At 43.9% G+C, this 11,222-nt stretch overlaps 1 protein-coding gene and 1 pseudogene across 2 annotated transcripts; both read right to left on the bottom strand.

Annotated features, from left to right (window-relative positions):
- Positions 1–889: 889 nt before the first annotated feature.
- On the bottom strand, positions 890–10,987 carry LOC110480817 (epidermal differentiation-specific protein). Of its 2 annotated transcripts, none has more exons than XM_085573339.1 (2): positions 2,093–2,168; positions 890–1,577 (listed from the first exon to the last, which is right to left on the bottom strand). In XM_085573339.1, the coding sequence occupies exon 2, from the start codon at positions 1,531–1,533 to the stop codon at positions 1,003–1,005; it is 531 nt and encodes a 176-aa protein (XP_085429465.1). In that variant the 5' UTR covers positions 1,534–1,577; positions 2,093–2,168; the 3' UTR covers positions 890–1,002. The 2 variants fall into 2 exon arrangements, with proteins under 2 accessions (XP_085429465.1, XP_021404750.3); XM_021549075.3 differs by lacking the exon at positions 2,093–2,168 and adding an exon at positions 10,863–10,987 and having other exon boundaries at positions 893–1,577.
- LOC110480815 (epidermal differentiation-specific protein pseudogene) lies at positions 8,843–9,610 on the bottom strand (annotated as a pseudogene).
- Positions 10,988–11,222: the final 235 nt, after the last annotated feature.

Below are 11,222 nucleotides of genomic sequence, written 5' to 3'. Positions count from 1 at the left end.
CAGCCCAGGGCGTGCAGCTGTCACTGGGCAGGGGGGGAGAAGGGCTGGGGTTCTGCACTTCCAGGTGAACTTGTTCATGACTAATCTGTCCCTGATATACCTTGTCATTCCTCATTCCTTATCAAGATATTACAGGTTTAGAAATCAAGACAGGTTTTACCATTAGGATTAAAGAATTCAAATCAGTGAAAACATTCTGTTTCTTATGTGATTAAGGGCAGTGGAAGACTGTATCATTGCTACAACCACTGCCTTGAGATACAACCAAGAATGTAATAGCTAGGTACAATGTGCACCTGAGAGTTTGGCCAAGATCAGCAACAGGCTAATACTCACCAAAACTTCTTGAGTGAAGCCTGACTCCACTGTTACTGGACAATTAAACTGGAAGGAGACAATTCTTCAGGAGACATCCAGGAAAAATGTTTGCAAGTGACTCCATGGACCGTTCTCTGCATACACAGAGACATCTCACCATGAAAGAGCAATATCTATCTATTCTAAAGATGCACAAAACAGACCAACTGCTGATTGCAAAGGATTCTTTAATAGCACCAACACAAAATGGATTACAGACAATGGCAGAGGGCACAGCACCACAAGGGGATGGCAAAGCAAATTACAAAGGAAGCGATGCTGGTTCTGAACACTTTCTGTACCACTTAGCAACAGAAACAACCTCCAATGCTTCTACATTCCATAGCCCAGGACTCTGGAAGGCCACCTGAGGGTACAATACATTTCACACATCTGGCATGCCTCCTCTAGCTTGGACACTCTTTCATATGATCGAGCATCATGACTCTTGCATTTGTGGGGTGGGAGAAGAGTGCCAGGCAGGATAGAGAAGTACAGATCTGCAGTGCAGCCTAGCAGAGAGCTCTCACATCCAGTGCTCCTGTGACACTGGGGGAAAAGGCAGCACAAGCAGAGGCAGAGAACAAGGTCTCAGTTTTCTTGCGGGGGGAGCTGCATTTTCCTCAGTGCTGCAGGATTTGCAGTCTAAGAGCCACTGCCAGGGCGAAGGGGGCGCAGGAAGGAAAGCTTGTCATTGAAATTGATTGCCTTGTAATTTGGAAGGTGTTCGTGCTCTCGAGCAAGGTATTGAATTCCACTTCCATCACTGTTTTCACACAGCAGCCACACACCTTTCTGGACTTTGTGAGAAGACATGATGTCATTGTCATGTCCTGCACCCAGGTTGGTTTCTTCTCTTATTATTCTGCTCTTCCCTTGATAATTGGCATGTTCGTAGAGAGTGATCTGGGGATTGTGCAGATCTTCGGTGATCAGCTGCAGAGAGCTGATCTTGTCATTCATCTTTTTATCAACAAACTTATGTTCTCCCTCCTCAAATACCAGAAATTGGCCTCTGTAGTCAGCATGCTCATAAGCCACCCAAGGCTGGCCAATTACTTTCATTGAGGAGATCATATCATTCCAATCTGCAACTTTTAGATTGGAAATGCTAGTGGTGAATTCCCAGGACAAACCCTGGAAGTTGGCATCCTCATAAATGATGATTTTGCCCATCTCAGTAGGACTTCTGGAGTAGAGATTTCTTGCTGGATGACAGCCTGCACAAAAGGAAGACAGAAAACAAGCAGAGTTTGTAAGAAAAGTTTATACTCCAGACACAAAATTATGGGAAGTGTGGTGGAGAAAAGGAAAAGTAAAATGTTTTTAGCAGAATAAACATAGCAGCAGCTGGAAAGGAGTGGGGGCATGACATAGAAATTTTCATTTGGGAGACAATGTACAATGAGCTATGTAGCCATAACTACCCAGTTTTAATTAGATGTATGTGTTGGTTTACAGATATGCTCCAGAGTTAAGTTGTAAAATACTCTCACATTCAACTGTGTATCACTGGCCCCCTCCACCCTGTCCCTTGGTAAGGTTTGTTCCTCCTGCAGCAGCCATCTCCTCGTGCCCTGAAGGATGGGCTCAGTCTCTGCACATGCACACAGCAGAGCCTCCCGTCTGTGCTGCAGCTCTCAGCCCAACGCTGAAGCCTCCTTCCCTTCCCCTGCATTCCACAGCAGCTGCCCAGGAAACCTCCCAGCTCTCCTGTGCAAAGTGTGCCTCTTACCTGGATGCCAGCTGCAGGGCTGGGGAGAGCTGAGGGCAATTCCTCCAGTGCTGTTTGGGAAGGGCAATCTCACCTCCCTGTATTTATACATGGACAGAATTGAAAGTGTGAATCACCCAATTCCAAGGTAGTGGGAATGGTCCATATCATGCTCAGGTGTCAAAAATCATTAAATATTCTATCTTGGTTTCGATGACCTACAACGAGACATCTCATTGCTCTTGTTCAAAATTCCACTGACATGTGAATGACCTGATAACTTTAGAACTTGGCTTCATGTTTATCCTCCTTCAGAGGCTTTCTGAACCACAGTAATTGGAACATATTAATTGGAGCAACCCCAAATCCTTTGGCCACTCCTCATCAGACCTCTGCTCCAGATCCTTCAGCTGCTCTTTTCCCTTCTCTGGACTCACTCCATCCCCTCAGTGTCTTTCTTGCAATGGAGAGCCCAGAAATGGAGCCAGCACTTGAGGTGTGGTCTCACCAGTGCACAATACAAGAGGACAATCCCTGCCCTGATCCTGCTGGCCACACTATTGTGATACAGGGCAGGATGCCTTTGGCCTTCTTGGCCACCTGGGCACATCTGGCTCACATTCAGCTGCTGTCTACCATGTGTGGGGTTTTTGTGACCACAGGGCAGGACTCGACCCTCAGCCTTGTTGAACTTCATACTATTGGCCTCAGTGCATTGATGCCTCTGCAGAGCCTTCTTACCCTCCAGCACACAACACTCACACCCAAGCTGATGATGCCTATAAACCCACTAAGGGGGGAGATCCAAGGATGGGGCATCCACAACTTCTCTGTAAAACCTCTTCCAGTGCCTCACCACCCTCACAGTGAAGTGTTTCTTCATAATACCTAGCTTAAATCTACTCTCTTTTAGCTTGAAAGATCATAGTAAAAATCTCTTTCTCTGCCTTTCTTAAAAGCCTCTTTATATTTTGAAATGCTGCAATAAGGTCTCCCAGAAGCCTTGTCTTCTCTAGGCTGAACAACTCCAAGTATCTCTGCCTTTCTTTGTAGGAGGTTCTCCAGTCCTCTGACCATTTTCATGGCCCACCTCTAGACCTGCTGTAACAGGGCTGTGTCTCTCTTGTTCAGGAAACCCCACGTCTGCACGCAGTACTCCGTGTAGAGTCTCACCACAGCAGAGTAGAAGGGAAGAATCATCTTCCTCATCCTGCAAATTACACTTTATGCTGCCCAGGATATAGCTGGCTTTCTAGGTGGCAAGTGTCAGGTCATGTCCAGTTTTTCATCCACTGGTGTTCTCAGTTCCTTCTCCACAGGGCTGCCCTCAGCCCATTCATTCCTCAGCCTACACTGCTCCTGGTGGTTGCTCTGACATCCAGTTGCAGGGTCTTGCACTCAGCCTTGCTGAAATGTATGGGGTTCACATCAGGCCATTTCTCAAGGTTCTCGAGGCCCTTCTTCACAGTCCCTTCCTTCCAGCAAAGCAACACACAACTCAGCTTGGTGTCACCTGCAAACTTGCTGAGGGTGTACCTGACCTTTCTATGACATCAAGGAAGTTATTTAATAACACTGGTGGCAGAATGGACCCTTGTGGGTCACCATTTGTTCACAGTTTCCATTGATTCTGATGAGGTTTATCATGTACTCACTGTGTGAATGACAGCACAGGCATTTAGGTGCCAGCAGCACAGCATTACTGCTCCAAGAAATGGTACTTCCCCAAGGGAGAAGAGCTCTATAAAGATTTCTTATCTTTTATCAGAGTATTCACCTACTCACTGAACCACTGACTTGCTCAGGGTGATTCAGCAAGGAGGTGTGTTAACAGTTAAGTAACTCAAATTGCTTCCTGCTTCTCTCTTTCTGTATTTGTAGGCACATGAAAGACAGGGAAGTGATTTGAGACAGCTAGCACAGCTTCAGCAAAGGAAGGTACAGTTCAAATAACCTACTGGCCTTGTACAATGGAGTGACTACCTCAGTGGAAAAGGGAAGGGCTATAGATGTCATCTACCTGGATTTCTGCAAGGCCTTTGACAAGGTCCCCACAACTTCCTTCTTTTTAAAGGAAACATATAGATTTGATGGGGAGACTGTTCAGTGGACTGGGCTTTGGGACCGTGTAAATGACAAAAACAAGTTTGCTCCAGGGGAGGGAATTCCTTATAGGAACAACCAGCTGCACACATTTTACTGTATCACATTTATTTTCCTGATGACCTCTACAGATCTCTGAAGGAAAGTCTCTCATTACTGCTTTTGTCAGCAGCACGCTTTGCATTTTTTGAGATTTGATTTACAGGGATGGAGAATCTCATTTAAGCTTTGCTGTAGTGTTGCTCTGATTAACACAGTCAATAAGGCACTGACAAGAAAACACAGCATCATAAGGAGGAGGAATACTCTGAAAAGGAAACCAAGAAAAAAATTAAAGGAAGCATCAGTAACTGGATTGAAAGTGGGGCAGCTCTGTTGTTGGATAAAGGGAAGATGTCTTTGAAGATGCACATGGGGAAAAAAATAAGTTGCTTCAGCCCTGCTTCCCACAATGGCTTTTTAGTTACAAGATGCTGTAAATTTACGCTGTGGGAATTCCAGCGGGAATGAGTAGGAAGAAAGCCACAGTAAAAACTTTCTAGCTTGCAAACAGCAAGTTAGAGAATTCTGTACTTGGAAAAGAGCTTGAGTTTCCCCAAATGAATGTTAAATCATCTAGCCAAAAAAACCCATAGATTAAGGCATGTGCAGCGGCATATCCTGCTGGTTTCCCTCCACTCCTCTGACAGAGGGCTGCTTGGGCAATGGAGCTGCCCTGCAGATGAAGAGTCACTGTGGCTCATTAACAAAGCTGATCCAAAGGAGCTATGCCACAGACCCCTGAAACATGGAAACATTAAGAAATAACATAAGTGGTTAATGTGTAACATCACCATTTACTGGGCATATGAGATCTGACTTTAACCCACATTTTATGTTCCTTGTTTACCCAAACATGCCTGAACCTGTTCTGAGGAAGGTTCTGATCAAGCCAAGAAAAGTTGAGTCTGTGTATCACCTCTCTGTCACAACCATAGTCTCTAAGTTTCTTGTCTAGACAACTCCTTTTGGAATATCACATGTTACAAACCTTCCTTACACTGCATTCTCTTCAAATGTCTATTTGCACTGTGGGTTAATAATCCCCTCTGTGAAGGTTTTCTGCTGACTGTTGGTTTTGCAACCAGTCATTTTACTCTTTTTAATACCATGTGTAGTTTGGCAGGGCTTGGGATCTCCAGTTTATTCCTGAGTTTCAGGCAGAGGTGACAATGCTTTAGTTTTTACTGGGCAAAAGTATTGCACAGTGTGCTTTTATAGGGATAAACCTCATGTGAGAAGTACAGTAGCGAATGCCATGTTGGTGATGTATCCTCCTGAGAGGCCTCCTAAAATCTGCCATGAGGGTAAGGGGTGAGGATGACCAGAGAACATGATTCCAAGGGTATTGCTATCTGAGCAGTGCAGAAATTGCCAGCTGGTCTGCACTGCACTGCACCCCAAGGGCAATTATACCACCTGCTCACAACCCTCAAAGTGAAGAAAATCCCTCTCTGGTGACCAGGAGAGACAGAGCCAGACAGGAATGTCCACTGATTAAATTCAGAGTAACAGCAGCTTTGGGAGGTAATATTTTCTTTGCCTAAGAGAAACAGAGGGAAGACTCAAAGATATCTGCTTCAGAGAGCTCCTGGTTGTAAGGATACATATGCCAAGAAAATAAATAATACCTTATTTCCTCTCTAAGAAATGGTGGTTTTCAAAAAGGAAATGTCATTAAGTATATTTCCTAGGAAATATAAATAGAGACATCCAAAATAATCTCTCTCCTATTAACAGTGCCTGTGTAACACCATTATCATGCTGAGATTCTGAAAGGGATCTCTCAGATACGACCAAGGCACTTCAATAAGACTTCCAAAATAATTTCTTCCACAAACTCTTTTGGGCAGAAAGTGACATTTTTCCAGTTGACTTACTACTATAAAACATGTAGAGTAGGAAGAATGTGAGACATTCTTGGAATTTAATTTGGAATTCCCACTTTGGTGAACAGAGCAAGCAAACCTGAAACTGGCTGCAAAGCAGCAAGACGTGCCCCAAAATACATGGATTCTGAGTTATCCCCATGGTATCTGCCCACCTGAGCCAAGCAGAGGAGCACGAGTGGCTGACATGTCAGCACAGCCTGCAGTGTTTATTTCAAAGTGGGCCAAAGCCCAGCAGTTGATAGCACAGCATGTTCTGGGCTTCATGTGCGGATTGTGCAGATTTTCAGCAATCAGCTGCAGAGCTGCTCCTATCCTTCGTCTCTCACCAACAATGCTGTGTTTTCCCTCCTCAAGCACCAGAGTAACTGGCCTGTATATAGTTTGGGTGCTCAGAAGCCCATGGAAATGGAAATAACTTTACCCTTTGTGTTCCAGCCACAAGTAAAGCTATTTGTTGTAGTTGTGCCAGTTGCCTGCCTGTGTGGACTGACACACCAGGGCTTTTGCAAGAACACTGGGCAGAAAATAAAAGAAAGGCCAAGTGGAGTGTGGTGCCCACTGTCTGCCAGTAAACAAGAAGGAAGAACTGGTGGCAATGGATGTGGAGAAGGCTGAGGTACTCAGTGTGTTCCTTGCCTCAGTCTTCACTGGAAGTCAGGTTTCCCATGCCTCTGGAGTCACTGAAACTGCAGGTGGTGACTGGGGGAGCAAAGTCCCTCCCACTGTAAGTGAAGAGCAGGTTTGAGACCACTTGATGCAGCTGAAAAGACACAAGTCTATGGGACTGGATGACACGCATCCCAGGTCCTAAGGGAACTGGCTGGTGTTGTTGCCAAGCCACCCTCCATCATATTTGTTAAGTCATGACCTTCAAGTGAAATCCTTGGTGAATGGAAGAAGGGAAATATCAGCTTGAAGCCAGGGTCCTCATAAAACAGGAAAGCTGGACAGGACAGAATGCACATCGAACCAATATGGTTAATGGAACGTTCTCCATTTATTAGTGAGAAGATGGCAGTTTATATATATTTCAATATAGTTTACAGTTTACAAAGGCACTCTCATTGGCAAGCTAGCATTGTTTACCTTTGCGTTAAAGTGGCCTAAACCTCACACTATAAACCTATACTACTTCACACCCAGACAGGCCAGTGCTTCCCATCACACCTCAATATAATTTCTAACTGCATCACAGTCTTAGAGGGCCTCACAAGGCCCAAATCTGAGGCCTAGGCTGGAGTAGCTCAAATCTCACTCCAGACATAAATCATGCCCTCTCTCTCTCAGAAATTCTGCAACATTATCTTATTTTTAAAAAGGGGAGAAAGGAAGATCTGGGGAACTACAGAGCAGTGAGCCTCACCTATATTCCTGTGAAGATCATGGAGCAGATCCCCATGGGAACAATTCTAAGGCACATGCAAGACAAGAAGATGATCCAAGACAGCCTGCATGGCTTTACTAAGGGCAGATTGTGCCTGACCAATCTGGTGGCCATCTGTGATGAAGGGATTACAGCCATCAAAAAGGGGAAACCAACCAATGTCACTCACATACCTCTACTTCCTTAAGAACTTTGGCATGGTCCCACATGGCATCCTTATCTCCAAATTGAGATACATGGGTTTGAAGGGTGAACTTTTTGGAAAATAGCCACACAGAGAGTTGTGGTCAGTGGCTCTATGTCCAGAAGTAGACCAGTGATAATTGGAGTCCATCAGGGTTTTCTGTTCTGGGACCAGTGCTTTTTAAGATCTTTATCAATGACACCCTCAGCAAGTCTGCAGATGACACAAAGCTGAGGGGTGCAGCTGACACAACAAAAGGATGGGATTCCACCCAGAGGGACCTGGACAAACTTGAGAAATTATTCCATACTTACCTCATGAAGTTCAACAAGCCCAAGTGTAAGGTGCTGCACCCGGGTCAGGGCAATCCCAGACATGAGAGGGAGATGGTCATGGGGTGGAAGCACCTCTCCTATGAAGGCAGGTTGAGAAATCTGGGGTTGTTCATCTCAGACAAAAGAAAGCTCCAGGGATACCTCATTGCAGCCTTCCAGCTCTTGAAATGGGCTTATAAGAAAGAGCAGGAGCGGCTTTTTGAGTGGGCAACTAGAAATAAGATGAGGATGGAATGGTTTTGAATTAAAAGAGTAGACACTTAGATTGGATGTTATGGAAAAGTTCTTTACTGTGAAGTTGATGAGGCACTGAAAGAGGTTGTTTAGAGGGGTTGTGGATTTCGTCCCTGGAAGTATTCAAGGCCAGGTTGGATGGGACTTCGAGCAACCTGGTCTAGTGGAAGGTGTCATTGCCCATGAAAGAAGGGTTGGAATGATCTTTAAGGCACCTCCCAGCCTCAGACTTCATAGGCTTCCAGGATTCTATGATCAATGCCTTGAGATACAGAATTCATGGGATAGTTAAATACAGGTTACAGGTGAAAGTTGGCTCAGCATCACAGCAATGATCAAAATGCTTACCAAGCTCTTTAATCTGGTCACAATATTTCTGAACAGTGAAACTGGAAGGAGATAAAATTCTGCAGGAGAGATCCATGAAAAATATTTGCAAGTGACTGCACAAAACATTCTCTGGATACACAGAGACATCTCACCATGAAAGCAAAATGTTTACCTACACAAAACACTGCATAAAATAAATCCACTGCTGATTGCAAAAGATTCTTTATTGGTATCAGCACAAAATGGATTACAGACAATGGCAGAGCTCTCACATCCAGTGCTCCTGTGACACTGGGGGAAAGGGCAGCACAAGCAGAGGCAGAGAACAAGGTCTCAAATTTCTTGCTGCAGCTGCATCTTTCCTCAGTGCTGCAGGATTTGCATTCTAACAGCCACAGCCAGGGCGAAGGGGACGCAGGAAGGAAAGCTTGTCATTGAACTTGATTGCCTTGTAATTTGGAAGGTGTTCATGCTCTCGTGCAATGTATTGAAATCCACTTCCATCACCGTGCTCACACAGCAACCAGACACCTTTCTGGACTTTGTGTGAAGATGTGGTGTCGTTGTCATGTCCCCTGGACAGATTGGTGGCTTCTCTTATTATTCTGCTCTTCCCTCGATAATCAGCATGTTCATAGAGAGTGATCTGGGGATTGTGCAGATTTTCAGTGATCACCTGCAGAGAGCTGATCTTGTCATTCATCTTTTTACCAACGAAGTCATGATCTCCCTCCTCAAGTACCAGTAACTGTCCTTTATAGTCTGCATGCTGATAAGCCACCCAAGGATGGCCAATTACTCTCACTGAGGAGATACAATCGTTCCAATCTGCATCTTTTAGGTTGGCAATGTTGGTGTGGAATTCTTTGGACATACCCTGGAAGTTAGCATGCTCATAAACTATGATTTTTCCCATCTCAGCAGGGCTTCTGAGGTTTGGATTTTCTGCTGTTGGATGGCAGCCTACAGAAAATGAAAATAGAAAACAAGTAATGCTTGTAAGAGACCTTTATACACCAGACATGAAGTGCTGGAAACCAGAGGGGACGAAAGTTAAAAAGGAAATACAAAACAATTTTAGCAGAAGATAAAAATAGCAGCAGCTGTGAAAGAGTGAGGACATGACACGGAAATTTTAGTTTGGAGGAAAAAAGTAAAATGAAATTTGTACACCACAACAATCCAGTTTAATTTAGTATGTATACAAGTGAGGGACACCTGAGCATTTTGTTTAACATCTTATTGGTGTATCCTAAGTAATAACAAAATAAAATATACAACTCATGATAAATCTTTCTGTTGATAATTGATGCTGCAGATGAGAAATGTTTTAGAAACTGGCACTCATTGTTTGGAGTCAGTTTCATGAGCCACATAGAATGCAATGTAAAAGTAGTGAGACATGCAATTAATTTCTAAAAGAAAGTGAATTTTTTACATAAAATCAGGAGGGGAATAAACCTATCTTTTAAGGGCAGAAATTAACTTTAAATTCACAGAAACACCTTATTTTCTTTTTATATGAATTTTACTGAAATCAAGATTCCTTCTCTTGATATACACTGAGAAGCAATCAAGTTGTAAAAATCAGCTTTTTAAATCAGACTGAATTTCAGGTTTTAAATGTCTTTTCGTAACACTACTACCAATACACATATTTAATTCCCCACAGTTGTCTAAGTTCAGTTAAAAAGCCAGAGTGTTTATTAGTAACAGCTGCAGAAATAGTAATGAGCAGTCAGTTATGATAATAGCTCCCTTTCTAAATCATGTAACAGTTACTGAAACAAAGATTTACATTTCAGGACAAATAAATGAGACTAAAAAAGCCACTCCTCTAGCTGATTCTGAGAACGGATGGGAAAAGACAGCAGAATGTTTTTAGCAGAATAAACATAGCAGTAGCTGGAAAGGAGTGAGGGCATGACATAGAAATTGTCATTTGGAAGACAATATACAGTGAGCTATGTACCCATAACTACCCAGTTTTAATTAGATGTATGTGTTGGTTTACAGATATGCTCCAGAGTTAAGTTGTAAAATACTCTCACATTCAACTGTGTGTCACTGGCCCCCTCCACCCTGTCCCTTGGTAAGGTTTGTTCCTCCTGCAGCAGCCATCTCCTCGTGCCCTGAAGGATGGGCTCAGTCTCTGCACATGCACACAGCAGAGCCTCCCGTCTGTGCTGCAGCTCTCAGCCCAACGCTGAAGCCTCCTTCCCTTCCCCTGCATTCCACAGCAGCTGCCCAGGAAACCTCCCAGCTCTCCTGTGCAAAGTGTGCCTCTTACCTGGATGCCAGCTGCAGGGCTGGGGAGAGCTGAGGGCAATTCCTCCAGGGCACAGCTGCTCTTTGTGAGGGGCATCTCACCTCCCTGTATTTATACGTGCACAGAAGTCTTGTGCAACACCTCAGTCAACAGAACTGAGAAATGGTCAATAAGTGAACAAAAATCATTAACTATTTTATTTAAATTTTGATCTTTCTACAACCAATTGTGTTATTGCTTTGGGTCAAAAGTCTGTTGAAGCATAAGCCCTTGATAAAACCTTAGAACTTTGGTTCTTGTTTCTTGTTTGTCCTTCTCCTCCAGAAGCATATTAATCACAGTAATAAAAATGTATCAAAGTACTTTGTGATACACAAGCAG

Source organism: Lonchura striata, chromosome 1, assembly GCF_050655825.1.
Source record: "Lonchura striata isolate lonStrDom1 chromosome 1, ASM5065582v1, whole genome shotgun sequence".
Lineage (NCBI taxonomy): Eukaryota > Metazoa > Chordata > Aves > Passeriformes > Estrildidae > Lonchura > Lonchura striata.
The sequence above is the reverse complement of the archived record's forward strand: the minus strand, read 5'-3'. Positions and strand labels throughout refer to the sequence as shown.